Here is a 21,572-nt window from a genome sequence, read left to right as displayed (position 1 = left end):
ATAATGAACCTTGTGACACCTTATAGGACTCACGTTTTGACGCAGACATCTGAGCCACCGCAGTCGGTTAAACTGCGTAATCACTGATTTGGTCTGAACGGACGCAACTAAACATGCCAGTGTAAACCAAGCTTTAGAACATATAGACGACATTTTATGTGCAGTGGCGTAACGAAAAACCCGGAGGGCCCACGACGCTGAAGCCTGGGGGTCACCAAGGGCTCCCCCGGTGGGGGTCTGGCGTTTTTTTAGCGTTCCATGACGTATTTTAATGCCTTTTTACACTTTCGTATTTAAGTGTATGTATCGTGATTTGACCCCAATAAAGCATACTCAATTTTAAATAAGACATCACTAATAAACATATTACAATAAATACGAAACAAGACGAGAAAATTAAAATCAATAAATATTTATGGACAAAACATATCTATCATATTCGTGTGTCAATGCTTTTGTTCATGGTTTATTTTCACTTGGCAGACTTTGGCTTGGAAAAGTGCCTTCGTAATTTTTTTGTAAAAAAATAATAATTTTAATTTTGTTGGGCCCCCTTGAGGCTCCGGGGCCCGTTTACAGTTTATCTTACTTGCTTATCTAAAAGAATAAAACTCCTTTAAATATATATAAGAATTAAAATAATTAAATAAATGCATTTTAATATAGGTATAGTAAGGTATAAACAAAGAGTCTTACCGCGTGTTACATTTGTTTGCTTCTTGAACGGCTCTGGTAGGCGTACAGGTAGATCCTCCCTGTTTACACCAATGTTTTGATTATCACGTTTTTTCTGAACCTGGGTATAATTACTATCCGGAGGCTCATATTTACCCTCACAATCATAGCCTGGGTACGATATATTTTCGTTCCTGTAATCTTGTTCATTTCCTTCGGATTTTATTCGTGAATTCCTCGTCGGTCTTGGTTTAACTGGTGGCTTTTTTCTGGTTGTCATGTTGTGCTAACTTTTCCAAAATATAAGCCAAGTCTATAATTCTTAGATTTAGGTGGACTACCATAACAGCTACTTTCGTTTACTGAAGCCCTAACCAAATTGGTTCGATTTCAGGAAATAAATGTCTTTTCATAAGTACACTAATAATAATGATAATACTAATAATAGTTCATTCTTATATAGCACAAGTAAGCAAGCTCTCAATGCGCTGTACAAAAGTAACGTTTCAATAACACACTCGCATCAGTGGATTTGTTCATTGTAATGACTTCTAAACCAACTGGTAACCTCTCACAACCAGGCACATGAAACCCTTATAGCTTATGAGTGAAATTAAGTTTGGTTGTACACTTGAACGCAACTCAAGCGTGTTTTTATAATTCATTTTTTTCGCACGAAAAGTCTCAATACCCCTTTTACAAAAAATGAAATACTTTTATCCCATAAATATATATTGGTGATTAAACAATAATCGTCATCTTCATCATCGTGGTGGTTTTCACCGTCCTCATTGGCATTACACGTAGGCCTATTTGATGACGTCAGTATTGAGCATATCAGTGCGATATGTGGTAGCCTCACATGTTATCAAAGCATTAGGTATTATCCGTCACACGAAATAATTATATCATATCATGAACTAGAGCGCGGATTCCTAGGGTGTATAAGATGTTTAGTATGGACAATGAAAAAAAAGATAATGTAAAAAAAAAAATATAATAATAATAATAATAATAATAATAATAATAATAATAATAATAATAATAATAATAATAATAATAATAATAATAATAATTGTACCAAACTGTTTTCACGCATGTCGCTGTGAAATTAATGCAGATATGTTTTTTTTCACCTTTGAAAGGCCCTTTTGAAGTCACCACCAGATCTTTTGTCATGGATCATTGTGACCAAGTTTGACGAGTTTCTGATAAAAAAAAAAACCCGTGGCATGTAGGCTGTTCACAGGCAATCAGACACTCAAACAAACTAACCCACATATACCCAAACAGACAAGCTAATAAACAAGGGCGAAAACATATCCTCCTTGGCGGAGGTATATAACAACTTGGTAGTCCTACTCTGCAGTGAGTCTGACCAGGCGATCTGTTGTGTATCATTGCAGTACTCAATGCTTTTGGGAGATAAAATTCGATCCTGGTTACCTGTGCAAGGTTGATGTCAGATACCAGGCCATAACAAATCACTTTGACGCGATAATGTTGGTATAAAACAACATCATAGTTAAATGTGAGCAAAATCGTGTTGTAATATTAACAATAACAGAACACGATGATGATGATTGTTTATGCCTACATTCCTATATTATTATTGTCATTATCGTTTTCATTTTAAATATCATCATGTCATTGCTATTATCAATGTCAGTCATTGTCATTTTCATCATGGGCCTATCATTATGCTTATCACTATCATTATTAATAATTATAATAAATTCAAAGCTGTACTTAATGTGGATATTAATTATGTATAATATTTATCTCAACAAATTGTGTGTTTGAACTTTTTATAAATAAAAGCCTCTATTTCGCACACGGAATATAATGATGAATATTATTAGGCCTATCATTAATATTACCACAATTGTAGGATATAATTGTATAGGTTATATTAAACCAAAATATTTAACTTGATTATGCGAAATATGGAGTGAATAATGCCTATAATACAAGTATCAATTTTCCATGCATCTGCTGTATTATAAGCCGTTTCATTATTATCTTAGAAAAACAATGAAACAAACCCTGACGTTGGTGATATCAGCGATGTTATTGCTAAAGATTACTCATAAGAGATCGATCATGTATAGTTTAACAGTGACGGAGTTTGTGACTACTTCCCGCTGTTGACACAGATATTTGTCATGCAGATGGATGAATTTGGTTCGGATGGTAGAATATTGTGAAAATCAGCGAGTTGCTCCTCTCGTTATTGTTTAACGAGGCGCACATACATTGAAAATACTGGTATACAATCTTTTGAATTCCTTCATCATTCCAATCGCACAAGTGTTTGGTAATTGGAGTATAGGCCTAATTATGTCGTCGCTTAAAGTACAACCAAGCGATCCTAGCCCCAGTGTTACTGACTTAAGGAAGATGTTTGAAGGCAGCAAAAAGATTGCCAAGTCGACACCGGATCTTAGAGTCTCTGGATTAAAACCGTCTGAATTATCTATATGGACGCTAACTACGCATGGCAATGGAAAGAATACTTGCGCTGTGGCCCCATCACGCCGTGACCATAGGCAAGAGAAGACCAACGCATCAATGTCTTCTATAAAAGATGATGGGGGATACCCACGAATGCGTCAAGCGCCACTCACTTCTAGGAAACCAGATACTCAACTTGAAGTTTTGTATTTTGAACCTGAAACAAATAATAATACAACCAAGCATAGGCACTCGTCGCAAAAGACGGGTATCAGTGGTACACACCACAAAAACGCCGCTAATCCGCGCTCACAATCTGTACCGAGACGTAAGCCTCCAAGTAATCACGAGGCAGGCTGGGACAGAGGAAGTAGGGATGAACTGCGCTCAGCTTCAAAACGAACTGCTAAATTGAAACCTAACATAAAGAAAAAGGGTGACCACCACCTAAGAAATGCCAACATACGCAATGAACGTCAGACCTACGAAATCGACGGAGATTATAGCCACAAAGAAAACGAAGAAGATTTCGAATATAATAGCGAAGAGGATATACACAATCAAAATGTTCTCCGTGGACACGATTCAATTAATAACTATAGCAGGAAAGTCGGTAGTAGAATACGAATACAAGTGTCGAAGCCAGGGTCTATGGAAGATAACAAAGAGCGAAGAAATTCACATTCTCGGGTCCGAACCAACACAGATCTGGATGAGGATGAATTAAGGTCACACATGGATGGGTCAAACCAAAGCCAAATAGAGACAGGACACACAAAAAAGAAATGGAAAATAGGATGTAAATCGGGCATAAACGATAACAAGAGTTCTTCAGATAGGCCTATATATAAAGTCAATAATTCATGTTCAGAATATAGGCCTAAACATAAAGCTGCGGGGCATAACCCGGATGATTACCGATCAGAGTCTGACGATTGCAGCGAACTCGACAGTTACAGCTCAGAAGAGTTTGATAGTGAAGACAGTGACGATGGACGTCTGCTCATGCTCAATTTGAAAGAGCAAGAGGAGGAGCAATTAGAAACTCAGTCAGAAGATAGTGATTACCACTATGAAAATGAACTTGAATATGAAGAATATATTCGTAACACGTGTAACAAATTTAATGTAACACGAACAATATGCCCAAATCCTGATAAAACCAAAAAGTCTCAAACAATGGCATCGAAACCCAAACGCAGCACACTGGCAAGAACAACCTCACAGGATGAGAATTGTCCGGAAGTGAATGAGATTGAAAAAAGACAGTATGATAGGAAAAGAAAAAGATTTTTAAAATCAGCTAATTTGTCAGCAAGTGCACTACAAATTGATAAACACTCTAGAACAACACAAGATCCACAAAATCTGGATTTAAGCAGAACATTCAAGCGGTCATCTTCAATCCCCACAGAATCAAATTTGTCTGAAAAGTGTCAATCAATGTCTACAATTGCCATCTGCTACCCTGATGATACGTTCAGTTCATCCTCAAAGGCAAAGCGTTTCAGCCTCTCAGATATTTCCATTTCTAAATCATACCACTGGCGAAGGTACGATGAATTTTTTATGTTTTATCCAACTTCCTATCTATACATTATTTTTGCAAATACATATTTGTCAACTGATAATTTTTTTTTATAATCGTTTAAATGACCTTTCGGATTAATTAAGCGTTCTGTTCAACTATCTCTACACTCAAAAGAACGTGTTCCGCAATACAATAGAGCATATGCCTGAATAGATTCATAGACCATACATTACCTTGATGTTCGCCAAAAATCATAATGATAATATATAGATTTACTATGTCTGTAAAACAGAACATAGGGCTTTTTCTCTTTGCCATAATGAGAAGTGATGTTGAAAAGTCTAGCGTAAAATAACATACGAAAAAAAAATAAAATCATACAGAAAATTATGAAGTTAAAACACAATAAAAGCAACTCGACGTCAGGGAAACTCAAACTGTGACTGCTAATAATATTCAAAATAGGCCTATGTAAAATGAGGTCATAATTTGATATGCATATTGTTGATATGGTCTTTGCTTGGACATTATTTGAAAAAGTAACTAAAATGTCGGTCAGAAAAACTGTGCAAAAAATAGGAAAACAGGATTGAAGAAGAAAAATAAATTAGAAAAAACAGTAGCTATTTCTAAAAAAATAAGTAAAAATAAACAGGGAAAATAATAATAATAACGTTATTAATAGTCGAATTAAAAGCTGCACTGGTAATAGCGAGAGTGAAATGGAGACTCATAATTACTGCGCGCTATATGAGCCGACCCTACGTAAGTCAATCAATGAGAAGTAAAGTTGCAAAAAATTTTAAAAGTATGAAGTATGAAAAAGCACGAAAAACAAAAATACTAAAAGTACTGAAAAAAAAATTAGGGAGTCAAAAAAAGAAATGAAAAAAAAGTTCACAACTAACGCGGTGTTAGTGAGACTCGAACTATTGCTGAAATGGTAATAGCATAACTACTGCCATCGTGTCGGGATTCAATCCTGACACGATGGCGTGCATTTCGATACTTGGAGTATGTATTATATTATCGTATCAGTCATTAGTCATCTGTTTTCTATACTGGTCTGCTTTCTAATTCAGTAATTTTGGTAAACTTGATCTAGGGTCGAAGTTCAGATTTTACAACAGACAGTTTATTTTCGATAATGAATTTTTCTGGGGATTTCCAACGTTTTACCACTGACAATGTATCGTTACGGTACGTCAGTGGGGTTCAAGGGTTTTATCACAATATATTCAACCCACTTACTACATGCCTCACATTCTAATTCCAACAGCTTTGTCAAAAGGCATTTAAAAAAAAATATGTTTATGTATAGGTTTAGACTCTTTTATCTAGGCTTAGTCTATTTTAATAGAAATATTATGTAGGCCTAGGAATACAACACTGTTATAGAATAGTAGTCCTAATTCTGATATCTGTTAAGGAAGTGTTAATGCGGATAGAATGTCGAGGTTGGGTGGAAAGGTAGCGGACATTTTTAAAAATTGTTAAGAGTTTTTGATCCATTAAATTGTCTAAAATTTTTCTCTTCTAAAATATTCCACATCAAAAGAGGAAAACAATCAGCAAAATGCTAATTTAGACTGGCTTTTTTTTAAATATACATACAGTATATCCACACAAGGGCTGTGCGACAGGAAATTTGATAGTAAAATATTAAGAGTTTGCAGTTTGGCTAGACCTGCATAGAGCCCCGGTAGAGTAAACACAATAGGTAGGTAGGTAGGAGAAAGCACAGATGGGCCAGGTAGAAGAGAAAAACATATCTCAACGGTTCCCAGTGGCTACCACCAGTTTAGCCGACAGAGCTAAGCTGCTCCTTAAAGAAAACTTAGCAAAAGGCACGTCAAAGAGCTGATTATTTGGTTATAAACACAATCTCTAAATAGATGTAATTGCTAGACATATTATTATTACCTATGGTATCCGCATATTTTCCCTTTTTCGTGGTTACTAATCCGTGAACTGATTTATAGATCGTTGGCTCTATGAGATGAAAGGAGTCCTATTCGAAGTTAATTGCCATGTGGATTTGTGTTGGTGGGTTATCATTACGTACACAGCCTCGCAGGCACAGTCTTTGAATGCTTCCTTTGACAGTAGAGTGTAGAATAACATTCAAATACTGTAACTACACTATATACCGTATAGTTTATATTTCACAATTGTGAAAACAGTGCTAATGCTGGTGGTTTTTTTTTTTTTCATTTGATCGTGGTTATGTGAGTATCAGCAGCATACAAAATTGTACGAAACCACCACAAAAATACGAAATATAGTTCACTAATTATAGATATTATGACTTACCCACTGCGTTTTTTTTTATGCTTGTTTATAATACAAAACAAAGGTGCACTGTCTTGTTGAATTAAAATACCAGTATTTTTCTTTTTAATGGTTCGCAGTACCCCAGATGGAATAGGATCCAAAGAGTTTTCAAGACGTTTGCATATACTTGGTGAGAAATTTGGCGGCGTGATCGCTCACAGGCGATCTATGATTGATCACGAACATGAAGAGAAGGCACATACTGCACCATCCAACGCATGCATACAGAGAAGTGTAATATATCAATATTCTAGTAGATTTTTTTTTTTTGTGAAATTTGGTCCGTCGATATTGCATTTGTCTATAGTTACCGTATTTAAATCATGATGCAGTACAATATTTTTTTGTATAAGCAACACTTAACATAAATTTTTATTCCATATCTTTATTAATATAAGGTCTAAGTTAATGCGTGATATTGATTAAAATAAAGTAGGCCTACTAACCTATCGCACTCTAACCGACAACAAATACTAAACGCTAGTTTGCGGTACATAACATTGAAATGGATGATTATATTAGAGGTATGTTTTTGCAGGAAATACACGACTTTGACTCATCTTTGGATCACAAGTCAATGACTATTCACAATTCCGATGACGTAACCACATATCCTGGACCAGAAGATGTCACTCCTCCACACGGAAAAAGCTTAGATGAAACGCAACAACATAGCAGGCGTTATTCTGCATTTGAACAACAAATTCAAGACAGACGTAATGAGGTTCTCTTTGGGCCTAAGGAACCAAATCATGACCAGTTTACTGATTGCATTGACTGGGAAGAACAAAGTGACGACGAATTTTCAGACGATAATTCTGAGCCAGATGAGGATATTCCAAACTTTCAGCAACAGGCAGACAGTTTTGAGTATGCGAATAATGAGATGATATTGAAAAACCAAATAAGTCTATATTAATTGTTAAATTTTGGACCAATTAGAAATTGCATAGATTTAGGCTTTAGTTAAAATAGTCGGTCCTTTGTTTCTAATACGAGTACTTAATCAGCTGGTGTAATCCTGGCTAAATAAACAAAAACCAAAAAGTGAAGTTTCTGTGAGATGATGCGTAATCGAAAGAAATAATAGGTCTATTCAGAATAATATCACATCATAATCATATACAGGCACATCAAGATTTTATATGGCCATACGACAGTATTTAGTCAACGAAATCTTGATAATCTAGGCAAAGTTTTAATACATTTTTCATGTCAACAGTGTTCATGTTGATTCTGCATATCCAGCTCATATATACGAGGAACCATGCAGAGCTATGCAAGTTGCTGATGGTGATTGCGTGGTCGCTGACAAGGACAAAAAAGGACAGGCATCATTAAGAAAATTCTTAAATAACAGAAAATTTGGATCAATATCTTTCCCGAGAAGAAAAAAGAGACTTAGTATACCCGTAAACACGCATGTAGCAACTCAACCAGGTATGATTTGACTGACAGTTGGTAATTGGTGAATAACATCGGGTACTATTCTTTCTTCTGACATTTAATGTTCATCTGTTTTCTGCTTAGTTTTCTATTTTGATTATTAATAATAAAAAGGCGATACGTGAAACTAGACCTGTGTATCTTTAACAGTGAATTCTGAAGGCGCAGTAATAAGCTTCAAATGTAGGGAAACAAGAAACCTACACTACTGATCGAATGTATTGTAAATGGAAAAGTCGAATGTCTGGAGGAAATGGTTGTAGAACTATAGAACTTTTATATTAACTATGAGGGCGCTCGATAAAGTCGTATTTGATTTTGTATTTGTTTCTTGTTGCAAGGTTCTTGACAAAATTGTAAATTGCAAATTTCCGATTTGTTATGTCTTACTTATCTTTAATCGCTTGCTTATCTTCGATTTCTTCTGATGTTGTACAATTTGTCTTTATCCATAAGCTTGTTACTTAATTTTGTTTTTGTTCGTTTTTTTTATGACATTTGTGTAATAAACAATAATCAATATAACGGTACTTTATTGGCTAACATGGTAGTTGTATGTTCTATTTGTAGATATATCCGGGATGTATTTTAAATTCATGCATACAATCATTTCTTAATTAGTTTTTACATTACTGATTTGCTCTATTGTGTTTTGTATTGTCTAACACCTATATAACTGTGGAACGTAATACATCTTTTTGTTTTTAACAACATTTTTTGTATACAATTTATAGTATTGTATGTGGAAACTAATGTAAAAATACTATTTTCATTTACTTATCCTAAAAATACGTGAACATCAACCTCACTGATACTAACAATGATAATACTGATGATTATTATAAAGATTATGATAATGACAATGATTGAAATAATATGCCTATTGTTGATAGTGACAGTGGTAAATAATTATAGGATAATGATATCATCATTATAGTATACTGCAAAATCTCAGAGCACTTCTCATATACATTTAAAATATCATTTTGATAGATATTGATGACGAGCCAAATATTTCTCAGCTTGATATGTAAGTACTGAATTAATTAAACATTTTATCATATTCTATAAACATAATTATGGTAACCCTCCTGTTAAAGCCCTGCACTTTTAGAATCCTTATGAGGTCGGCTTTACCCACCAGAACCACCTACCTTTTCTATAAAATTATATTCAACTTTATTATTTCAACTTAACTATGACAGGTTTTATATTCAAATGAAGTATTTATATATCGATGAACATATGATCTTTTTGTCACTAGTGTTTTATGTATTTCAAAATCATTTTTAAAGAACTGGCAAAGTGAGAAGGGACGTCCAAAGCACAGAAGAAGTAAGACTTATATCTTATCATTATTGTCTTTACATTTTGTAGCCAATTCATTCAGATTTGTTATTAATTTGTAAATACATTTTTTTAATGTTTTTGTGCAATACATAATCTTTAACACTGTAAATGCAATAATTTTAGCCTTTGGCTACTTTTTGTATTTTTTTATACCTGAATAAAATAAAATAAAATAAATTTATGTTTATTTATCAGATTACCATGAATCAACTCTAAATGTCTATTTTTTGTATCGGGTCTATGTTTAAAAAATGAAAAAAAAAAAAAAAAATTTTTGATATGGTTTTAAAAAGTAGAGTGTTGAACTTGAAGTTTCCAAGCAATTAGGACATTCTAATTACCTCTAAAGGTAATGTTGGTTACTTTTGTTCCATAGCAAGCCTATTTGTGTCTCTTCGCAATTAGGTAGAACTGAAATCAATTTGTTACATCTATCGGGTATTACATGTTCTTCTCACGGATAACGTATTTATATATTTGTTTGTAAACACAGACCTAGTGGGTATAGCAGGCTTATTTAGTAGGCCTATAATATATGTCCAATAACTAACAAATTTCATATTAAAAGTAGTCAACAAAAATATTTTTTTTTTTCATTAAAGGTGTTTAACGAAATTATTGACTTTGTGAGCAACAGCTTAGACGAATTGGATTTTCTATATCGTCGTTACGTCACAAATCCTGCATTAGACCCGAAGAATGGAATTTTACAGGAGGGCGAGTACAGGAGGCTGTTTTCAAGAGTTCAAAGAGTTATGAAATATCTGTCAGAGTGCGTATAAATCATTGTCACACATATAAACACAAGCACACACACACACATGTAAATATATATATATACATTTGAATGGAGTTTCTTACATTAGGCGGAACTTGTCCTTAAATAGTTATTGTCTTTGTTATTGATAGTAAAAACGATAAATAACATTTAGCAGTATTGCAGTTAATTGAAGGGTATTACTATTATTATTAATATTGGTATTGATTCAAATGTTAATTTTTCTTAGTATATTGGAAGATTTGAAAAAATGTGATCGAAGCGATTCACAAATTTGCCAGCTCCTCCTCGATGCTGTGGCCTATGACTACCTAAATGTTTTCAAAGATTACCAAGTCAACTCAAGATTTCAAGACTATACTCTATCATATCTTAGGTGAGAATATTTAAATGAATGAATAAATGAATAGGCTGATATGTATGTATGTATAATTATAAAAACTATATCTCAACGGTTTAAAGTTTATGTCTTTAAATTGTACCATGAATTATTTTTAAAGTAATTTCCGAGATCCAATTATTCTTGTTGCTGAAAACGCTTAAGATGAGGATGTACCATTAGTGATCTCTGTTATTTGCGGTGCATTGAGAGCCAGTTCTGTTGAACTACGCACGCACAAAAGAGTGTGGAAGAATTTGAATTCCCAACAATCTGATTAGAGGCAAATAATTTCCAGCCTCTTTTCTATATGCGTGGTACAACACTAGTTGTAAATGCGTTACGTGTAACAGAGATAAGTATTTTATACGATTAGACAGTATACCTTCGTAGAGGTAACTAAAATAATTTCATAGGCCATGTGAACGTGTAAATATTAAATTAAGTAGGTAGAACCTAAATGATGTGAGGGCACTTTCTCGTTAATAATAAATGTTGCAGTTTATGTTGTCACAGCGGCCATGTTAGTTTATTTTTTTTAATGATTTATGAATTAGAAAAAGACGCATGGCATTTCGACAAATCGAAATAAACTTGGAAACATCGGACAATGGTCATTCAGCTTCTGTTGTTCGCAAAAAGATACGCCCCTTAGACGTTCTGTTGAAGCAGCCTTGCTATTTTCTCCAAAAACTTAATCTACGCTTCAAGGTGAGACATTTTAAATGTAATAAACCTCGTTGTTATCGTTTTATAATTATTTTTGTTTGCATTCGTTTTCTTGGGAATGCTCTCATTTTCATGGAGTATTATTTACGGGCTTACACCAACATGCAACATAGCAAAAATATCGAGATACGGGTATGAAATGGGATTTGGCCTACAAAAACAAACCCTCGAGATTATAAAATACAGTAACATTTTTTTTTCGCAGAGATTGCAGATTGTAATTCAGAAAACCAATAACCCAGGAGCAAACGTAGTGAGGCTTGTACATGACCTAGTTCAGAATATGAACGCCATTAACGAAGAATGTGAGGAGCGTAACTTTAAATTGCAAGAGAAAGAGGAAAGACACGTCTCCAAGATTCTCTTAAGAATGGAGTTTGAATCTGACGAGGGCGTGATTTCATCTGAGGTAAATTATTTAGTGCATTCCGATGTATTCATCAAAAAGAACTCTACTGTCAGTTGTGGATTCATGGACAACAGAATAAAAAAATATCTTGAAGTGTGAAATTATTTAGAGATTTTTCTTTGGCTAAAATGGCTAAAACTTCAGAATTTCCAAGCGGAGCTATTCCATTTGGACCCCTAGAAGGAAAGGCACACCCAACATTCTATACCTGGACCTTAAGTTCTCGATAGGCGCTTGACTCTCACCCAAGGAGAAAAAACTTCGATCTGTTTCTGACTGATGGCTGCACAATAAATTAGGTAGGAGTAAACGATTCCGTCAGGGAAACCCACGATCACGAATGGAGGAAAGCCAACAGTGATAGCTTATTCAATAGTAGTGTTACTGTAGCCCTTAGAATCCTCACTGCAGCTGCAGTATTTTTTAATATTATTACCGCCTACATGTCCTATAGCTATAGTGGTGTATTTTGCCACATTAATTTTCCCAATCTAGAATATTCCAGTTGTTGAATTGCATGCTCATACACTGCCAATAGACACTTTAATCTATTTATCTTACTATCAGGAGATTCAAATTAGCAACGAAAGTTGGGCTGAAACCTGGGATAGCGTCATCATGTATTCCTTGAAAAAAGAAGACGGTAAAGACTGGAAGAAAGCTGGATCGCATGTGAAGCTGGTCACATTTCAACGACTGGTTATGCTAATTGACGTTAAGCGACACAAAACAGGTGGAGAAAATGAGTAAGCCACTAAATAAATTACCATGGCGTTAATTAGTAAAAAGAGTATGAATGTATATACTGTATTGATATTTAAACATAATATATACATATATTTATATTTAAACAGTATGATGATGCTTAAATAAAGGCGAAACATACAACAAAATGTCCATGTCAATTTTTGGAGTGACATTTATACTATTTGTACTCAAAGTCAGTGCACATCCTGATGCTTAATTAAAGGGTACAAACCCAGTTTCACAATTGTAGTACAACTGAAGTAAAACAAAACTAAATTAAAATCCGGCTGAATCCATTTCATTATTCAATTTACAGACAATGTTATTATTAACATTTTTATTGTGAATAAGATTATTTTTGTACATTATATTTTTAAGTGTTTATTACAAGCTAATTGACTGTGCAAACAAGAATTTCATTGAAATTGAGAAACCTTCTTCCGATACGTACCCGTTCAAAATTCCAATAAAAAAGGGATCGGCACTGAATGTGTTTCTCGTGGTAATGCACAAGGATCCAAGCCCAACCAAGAGAATGTATTACGTATGCTGGGAACCTTCTCGATCAAGGTTAGTCACAATAAATTTAGTCATGAACTATTATGAAGCGTCATGTTTTATAAAACTGTAGAAATACAATAATAATTTGCTATAGTGTTTTTACAAAGACCAGATTTACAAAATTCATGAACCGGTGTGGTGAACATTTTACTTGACAAAGTTTTAGTTTTCTGAAAATATCTATAATGAATTAAGATACTGTGCGTGAACGATTGTTCCGAAGATCTGGTTAGATCAAAGAAAATGTAGGCCTATACGTTCAGCAGAATGATCATTAAACACAGGAAGCATTAGCTTAAATGTTTGGTATCGTGTTTGCACCTAAGACCTACATACATTATATTGATTATTCCACGCAAGTACATTGGTGCCTGACAATTACACAATTAAAAATGTCACTTTGTTTATCTGTCAACCAGTGTAATTCTTTCAGAGGGTAAGAGTGAGTGCAACGTGGTGCACAGTAATCTTATCTAGCAAAACATTACGGTAACGTTTTTTGCAGACGTTTGTAGTTTGCTTTAATGACAAAGTAAGAGAATTACAGTACTGTAATCAATATTTATCACAAGAAGAGAACGGAAGAGAACAGACACCGTGAGCACATGTGTTAATATAAATGTATTTGCGGATTTTAATATTATTCACACTACTGCAAACTAAATCTACCTTGGGAACCCATGGACCCTCATCAAACACAACCCCAAGGTGCGGGAACGATGTCAGATTTTTGTCCTACGAAACTTACACCTTGGTGGGTAAAGAATCACCAATTCGATTTCTGAATTTAGTTTAAACTTTAAGACTTACATTACTTTCCATGACGGTCGCATATGCCGTAAATATAATTCTGATTCCAAGCAGTAACTTTGTAATAATGACGATAATGATGTTATTTATGATGTTAGAAATAATCATAAAATTATGCTATATTTATTGTTGTTAATAAAGGTGTTTGTTCTTTTATTCATGCAGAAATAGCTTCGAAAGCTGGAGGAAGAACCTGACAGTACCAACAGGTGATAACGGAGAACAATATGCTTCGTGGAGTAAGTTGGGGTGGAGACACGAGGGTAATGGGAAACACGGTGCAAAGAGTGGGGAATAGTTACGTGAAAGAATGAGTGATATACGATGCCAGAAGTGGAAGAGAGTAGCGGTGCAAGAAGTGCGAATTTGATGTAAAGAATGGAGGGTGTGGTGCAATGACTGGTAGAATCGGTTGATCAAGGAAGGAAATATTTGAAAAACACAGGCAAATTATTTACAGAATGTGATAATTTTCCCTCGTTCTGTGATCATTCATAGCTTATTTAAATTAACCTTTTAGGTCGACCGAGGTATAAGATTTTCAAAGATTTCTCTGCAAAAGAGAGGGGTGAATTGAAAGTAAATACTGAAGACGAGGTAGAAATCATTGAGCAAAACAACGGTATGTAAATCGACATATTTATATTCTCCTTATTCTTGTATCGTATTCCTTTATGTTCTCCCTCATATTATATAGGCCTACCTCTTCCCTTCCATACTCTTACTATTGGTTCAGCAGCCTGGAAACACAAGACTTAATACACATTCATTTCTTGTAAACTTTCAACAGGCTGGGTAAGGGCTCAGAACCTTAGTGACAACAAACAAGGGTGGATTCCAAAATACTGCTTAGGTGACGTGATACCCACAATATTCACGCGAGGAGTCAACATCAAGCAACTGCGACGAGTTCAAACTGAAGGACACTCACAACATTCTGTTATAGTGCGAAAGGATCGAAAAGGTAAAAAACAAGAGGGAAGGAAGTAAGAATGAAGACAATGGGAGTAGGCCTATCATTAAACGATTCATTGTTATTCCCACAAACAAAATTGTTTTGGTAAAATCTGTGGACTACCGGGTAGCTCAGACACGGAGACGATTAGGGGATTAAGCATTATTTACTTTAAAAGCAAATCCACACATTCAGTCCTTTGAGACCTTTCGGTGTAAAGCGCTATATAAATCTAACTACATTACATCACATTACTATTGAAGTTTTCATTAGTGAAACTCAAATTCCAGGTATGAGAGACAAAGGAAGAAAATATATTTTTTTCTAATTGGTTTAGTTACAATTGTATTTTGCCTATTTATGCGTATATTGAAGTCATTAATTCTACTTTACAACGAGTAATAATAAACTACCGTAAATATTCGACAAGGCGCCTCTTTTGAATTGGCGCCGCTCTAGATTAGCACCAAATGCTCTCTTGAAAGGAAAAGTATCGTGTTTTAAGACGACATTGATCACTTGACTGTGTCTTGGGCCAGGCACTTTATCCACGTTGTTTATATCATGGAGAAAATTTATATCAACCAAGTCACGAAGTGGGTGCCTGATCCAAGCAAAAGCACCTCAAACAACTGATAGGCTTTAACAAGGTTGGACGGAGGCAAACTAGAGTGTACTCCAAGAGGTCGCAGCGCGTACGAGGAAACATAATTCCATACACATAAATACATGTGTATCTGTGTGTATGTATATAATGTAATACAGTATTTACGTTGTAAATAACATTTGTGCATTTTACCGATTCCTTAGGCCTACGTGTGCTCATAAATAGGTATAATTTCCTATTTTGCTGATATAAACAGGAATTCTTAAATATAATTACTGTATTCAATTTACTTTAATAGTTGAAGGTGTGTAAAATGTGTATAAACGAGGAGGCATGTTTATCGTAGTTAGTACGTGACGAGTTTGTCCATATAGGATAAATAAATCTATAAGGGACAATTTTCATTTTACTATACATTCAATATTTTGTTTCACGTTAAATACTTAATGATTACATGCTGTACATCAACTTTGTATACATTTCTTTTTTTCGTTTCAAATACCAATACGACGGCGGTTTTGGCACAACTGGTTTACTTTTACTGTACCAGTAAGAGTGCAGTGCAATATATCATAATTAGATTCTATCCCAAGCACACGGGTCATGTGGACCAGATGCTTGTCGAGAGAAGCAAAATTGAGAATTAATTTACTCAGATAAATTTCAAGTGGCTCTCGACGACCTGAACACATATTTACTTATTTTTCTTATTTATGAAAATTTGGTATACAATATCCCAAATACAGCACATTCCAACCAATAGCATGACATATCTAGTACGGTACAGACATACTGTAGGGTGGATGATGGAACGGGGGTATGTGAAGGTGAGGGAAATGGAAAAGTTATGCAAAGGTAGAAGAGCATATGAGATAACATGAGGTGACTTTTGAATAGGACTACATGAATGTACTTTTTTGTTCAGAAAGTTTTAGTAGGGAAGGGTCGACTGGGGCTTGTCGACTGGGGCTTATCTCCCTACCAGATTTCTCAAGTTAGAAAAATACAACCGGATGATGGCAGAAATAAACACCAGCTAATTCAAACATAAACTACAGAAATGCATCTCTGACATTTTATGTAGGCCTACATAATAATGTGTTACGATAGGCTTTAACAATAACTGAGTTGACAAATATGTTGATTTATTGAACATTTTAAACAAAATGAAAGGTTTGAGTTTATGTGAAAGCATTTCATCTTCTTATCAGACAAGGATAGAAAGACATACTTATGAAACAATGCATTACATAATTATCTGTACAATGTAACTACATAATGAAAGCAGAGATTTTTTCATGGGCACAACTAATCGGGTATGACGAGCTGTTGAAACACATGACATTATTATTTTTATTATTATTATGTAAAATCCAATAAAAATGTCTTGTTACAACCTTTCACCTTAAATTATACCCTCTTATCCCCTAAAAGTGCTGCCACTTGGTGTGCATAGTGCACAGTGGTGCATCTCGGAGTCTTGAAACGGGGAGACTGATTAGGTGAGGCTAGTTCTCAAAATAAGGTAATTTTGAACTACTAGAGTGTAATGTTTTGGCTTCGAGCTATTTTTGGGAAGTCCCCCACACACCCCTAGATATGCCACTGATTGTGAATTACTGCCCGAGACCTTTCCAAGTGCCTTTGCCTCCTTTGGTAACAAGATCGTATATAAATGTCTATATACACTGTACAGGTAAAACAGTTTTACCGATTACGTGGTAGGCTACCGAGTAACATGTTATAAGTAGCCAAGTTCAGCTAAACTACAGAGAAATGTTTAATACCATATGTATATATTGTACAACCGTGTTGTTGATAATGTTATAATACATTGTAATCACTGAGATAACATTATCTTTATGAAGCATGCAACATATTATTATGTCCTTTGTTCGAACACTGTATTTACCTTTCTTTGATGATTATTTGTACATAACCTAAAAGTCAATCACATGGAAAAAGTTGGTACTGTATGTTATACTAATAAATAATCTTAGACATTGTGTAAAAATACCAACACCATTTTCTTACAGAGCCTAGTTTTAAGAGTGTGTATCAGTTAGTTAGGAATATTGGATTACCTAGTCATCAGCATAGTCCCTTGAATAGTCTTTCCTTATTTTTTTATACATTCTTGTTGTAAACATTATACTTTTGTGGTAGCAACAACCACCCAAAAAAAAACAAATGAATGTAGGTCTTATTTAAATTTACAAAAACATTATAGGTCTATGTACGTAGATAATATCTACAGTAATTACAGTTAAACTTGCTTAAGTTGACTTCGCCTAAGTCGATTAATTTCTGAGTCGGTCTTATTTTACATCCCAAATTGGTGTGTTATCCACTATTTAACAATCTGTAAGTCAAATTTTATCTAAGTCAAACAATTTTTCAATGTCATTTTGGATTCGACTTCAAAAGGCAAGTTCAACTGTATATATTTAACACCTAATTACCCGGATTAATTAAGTTCTGTTTCTAAAATTTGGGCAAAAAATGTCTTCAAGTACTTCACAATTACACTATATCAATTTGAGAAATAACAATAAAAACTAAAGTTTTTAAGGTCATAGGTTAAAGATGCTGTAATCAACACAGCACACAATAGAAGCACATAGTTAACCTTGCACATAGCATCTGTTCAACACAGACTCAATTCAACATTTTAACGCTAGATAATCTCAGCTTACCGTAGACACACATAGACCTAAAAAAACGTTGTGTTGCCCAAGTACTTTTACATAATTTTGAAAAGGAGTCAGTCAGTTGGCCAAGATTTTTTTTTTTCAATAAAAAGGCCTAGGTTCATAATCAACCAATAAAATTACTCACCACATGTACTTCTGTTAGGGCAAAAATCTTTTGGTAAGGTTTTTTTAAATAGAATGTTGATTACTAAATATGTTAACAATACTTCACATAACTTAATATAAGTTAATAAAACATTGCAAAACACCTCTTGATCTCTGCCTTCCTTAAACGAAAATCAAGCAGTGACTTTGTCAGGTGTTCTCAATAAAGGGCAGTCAGATATTCTGGCCATGAAATGGCAAATACCAAGAAGTAAGTACTAAATATCATCCTTTGTAAAAACAAAATATAATTTTGTCAAAAAAAAAACACCAGACTCTATATTTTCAGATTTTCAATTGGTTGGGCTTGAGCAACACAATCGGTTTTTCTGGTCTGATCCGTATATACTTAGTTACTATGGATAACTTAAGTTTTCAGTAAGCACACTGAGTACCCCATAGATATAATTTATAATAAACAAAGAGAACACATCAAGTAGATATTAATTAAAAACACTGTTTTTCCACCACTGTGGCATCCTTGACTGCAGTCCTTACACTTGATGACACAACGATAGGCCTAGAGGAGACAGCTTTTTGTATCCTTAATATTTCCTGATGTGAAATTGATAAGTATATTAAGTTGACATCACAGGATTATTCTAGGGAATTGGTGGTAAAGTTTTGGAGATAAAGTTCTTCACATCTATCATTTCCTGTAACAGAACATTGTGAAACATACAATAGGAACATCAGGATGGATTTGAATAGTCTATAACTTGAGACAGAGAGATCTAGTGGGTTTGTGACCCTTCTTGAAATAAATCCTGTGTTAGGATTTAGAGGGTTTATCTCAGATATCATAACTTCTGACTCTGTGTCTCTTAGTTTTTTATTTGCTGCTTTTCTTTTGTATAAAATATCGAATAAATCAAATCAAAACATCATCTTCGTCATTATCGTTGACATCATCACCATCATCATCGATAACTTTTCAGAAATTATATCCACCTATTACTTTCAAAAGTATTCAACTTTGAAAAAAAAAAATCATATTATCAAGATACCTACCCTTGGGTTTGAACTGTGCCCTAGACCAGGATATGTCGTAAAAGTGTATTTTGAGCACATCTTAGATACTACAGCAGCAGTCATTTGTCCATATGTGTAATTTACCATAGGATCAGAATCACCATGGCACTGAAGGATTGGAAAAGTTTTGTTACCCTTACAAGCCTGTGACAATAGAAAAGATATTTTATATTATTTTATTTTGTATACAACAGCAGGATGTCTGCTATTTTAAGAATACTTTACGATACAGTACACGGTAACAATGACATAAAAAAACATTTAAAAAACTGATCATTTGTTCAACTGTAGATCATCTTCCAACTCTACTTCGTAAGTCTAAGAAAATTACGTTTATGAAACATCATTACAGTAGCAAGTTATTGCAATTGGATATAAACTCACATCTGGAAATGATGCATGAAGAGGTAGCCAGCTACTCAGACAAACTGCCCCGCCTATAGGTTGTGGATTAGTCAGAGCAGAGTACAATGCAACAGCGCCCCCTTGTGAGAAGCCACCAATGATGATCCTTGAGCGATCAATTCCAGATTTCACTTCTTCTTCAATAAGCGTTTGTACTTAAAAACATAGAGACAATACATATCAGATAACAGAAAACATAAGAATGAATAAAACAAGGAGAAAATAAAAATGGGTGACTCAGTTCATCACCACACATCTGTATTTTGGACAAAACAAGATAGTAGAGGATTTTCAAGATAAATACATAATATTCCTTGTCACATGAAGGTACTGTAGGTAAACATAGAAATGAAATAATTTGTCATGGTGTATGTACATAGTAAACACGAAATGGCCTTTTCTTGTTTGCAAAAAGGCACACAAATATGCACTAATGAAAAATCAGTGCACAATTTGTGACAGAAAAATTACATTGTTGGTCAAAATGATGACATCACAATTCAACATCATTATATATATTTATTACATAACTATATAAATTTATCTATCAAGACTTACTTTGTTTGGATGAGCTAGTGATTCCAGGTTCATCCTCACCACCAGAAAAAGATAATGATGCAATATCAAACCATGCTGGCATTCTGTAGCCATTATTCAGTGTCACAGGTATTGTAGGGCTATCAGATGGAAATCAAGTTAACGATTTGAAAAAAATTACAGATAAGAATGTTAAGATGATCAAATAAGAATGTCCATGTGAATTTGAATAGTTTCAAGAACCAACACTGTATAAAACACCAATACAGGGTCACAATATAAATTACACTATAAACTAGAATACAGTATATGAAAAGATTACATATTTGACCATACATACTATTAATTAAAATTGTGTTGAAATTTTATCGTGCATATAAAAGCATTTGTTTGATTGATTGTTATGTAAATAAGTAAAATAAACAGAATACTTACGCAGTTGGACATATATACTTGATATATGGCTCTTTAAAAGACTCTAACCCTTCCGCCCATGCATGTCTTAAAAACAAAATATAAATACACCAGCATAGTTTCAGTGTGACAAGGAAACTATATATACATTTCTATTGAGATAAAGCACTTCATAGAAATGTATTGTGTACAAGCTGTTGAATGCATAATATTAAATATTTTTATATCTTTTAATGCTTAAAAAAGGCACTTTTAAATTGTCAGGGGTAGAGCTAAGATTGTTCATTCGGGGACATATAAAAACATGCACCTTGGTCAACTTTTGTAAAACTTTAGCACAAAAATAATTTTATATTAAAACATTTTTATTCTGGTGATAAATTTGGTTTTGGATAGAAGAGTCGCCATTGAGTGCCAAAAACTGGATTTTGGTCGTGGACTAAAATGGTTGTGGGAAGGGGGTTTTAGAGGATTGGCAGGTTTCAAGCCTCTTTAATCCAGAAATATGAACTCAATTTTTAATCAGTGTTCATAATTTTTCATAATCCAATGAAATGGTTG

General features: G+C 34.1%; 3 protein-coding genes across 3 annotated transcripts in view; 1 reads left to right on the top strand and 2 right to left on the bottom strand.

Annotated features, from left to right (window-relative positions):
* LOC117102037 overlaps positions 1–1,160 on the bottom strand; it is a 13,159-nt gene extending 11,999 nt beyond the window's left edge. The window contains exon 1 of the mRNA XM_033242251.1: positions 697–1,160. Within this exon, the coding sequence (XP_033098142.1) occupies positions 697–955 (259 nt within the window). The 5' untranslated portion in view covers positions 956–1,160. The remainder of the gene's footprint in view (positions 1–696) is intronic.
* Positions 1,161–2,911: 1,751 nt separating this feature from the next.
* On the top strand, positions 2,912–18,376 carry LOC117101945. The gene is made up of 15 exons (XM_033242070.1): positions 2,912–4,682; positions 7,072–7,228; positions 7,533–7,864; positions 8,217–8,434; positions 9,434–9,470; positions 9,736–9,775; positions 10,393–10,562; positions 10,798–10,944; positions 11,505–11,658; positions 11,882–12,085; positions 12,653–12,831; positions 13,211–13,402; positions 14,369–14,442; positions 14,724–14,825; positions 14,994–18,376. The coding sequence occupies exons 1-15, from the start codon at positions 3,016–3,018 to the stop codon at positions 15,191–15,193; spliced, it is 3,873 nt and encodes a 1,290-aa protein (XP_033097961.1). The 5' UTR covers positions 2,912–3,015; the 3' UTR covers positions 15,194–18,376.
* LOC117101946 (acyl-protein thioesterase 2-like) lies at positions 16,890–21,188 on the bottom strand. Its single transcript, XM_033242071.1, has 5 exons — positions 21,033–21,188; positions 20,619–20,737; positions 20,040–20,215; positions 19,635–19,799; positions 16,890–19,279 (listed from the first exon to the last, which is right to left on the bottom strand). The coding sequence occupies exons 2-5, from the start codon at positions 20,698–20,700 to the stop codon at positions 19,226–19,228; spliced, it is 477 nt and encodes a 158-aa protein (XP_033097962.1). The 5' UTR covers positions 20,701–20,737; positions 21,033–21,188; the 3' UTR covers positions 16,890–19,225.
* Positions 21,189–21,572: the final 384 nt, after the last annotated feature.

This window comes from Anneissia japonica, unplaced genomic scaffold (assembly GCF_011630105.1).
Source record: "Anneissia japonica isolate Jap-2015-1 unplaced genomic scaffold, ASM1163010v1 scaffold997_len2565447_cov190, whole genome shotgun sequence".
NCBI classification, from domain to species: domain Eukaryota; kingdom Metazoa; phylum Echinodermata; class Crinoidea; order Comatulida; family Comatulidae; genus Anneissia; species Anneissia japonica.
This window is presented reverse-complemented; position numbering and strand designations above follow the sequence as displayed.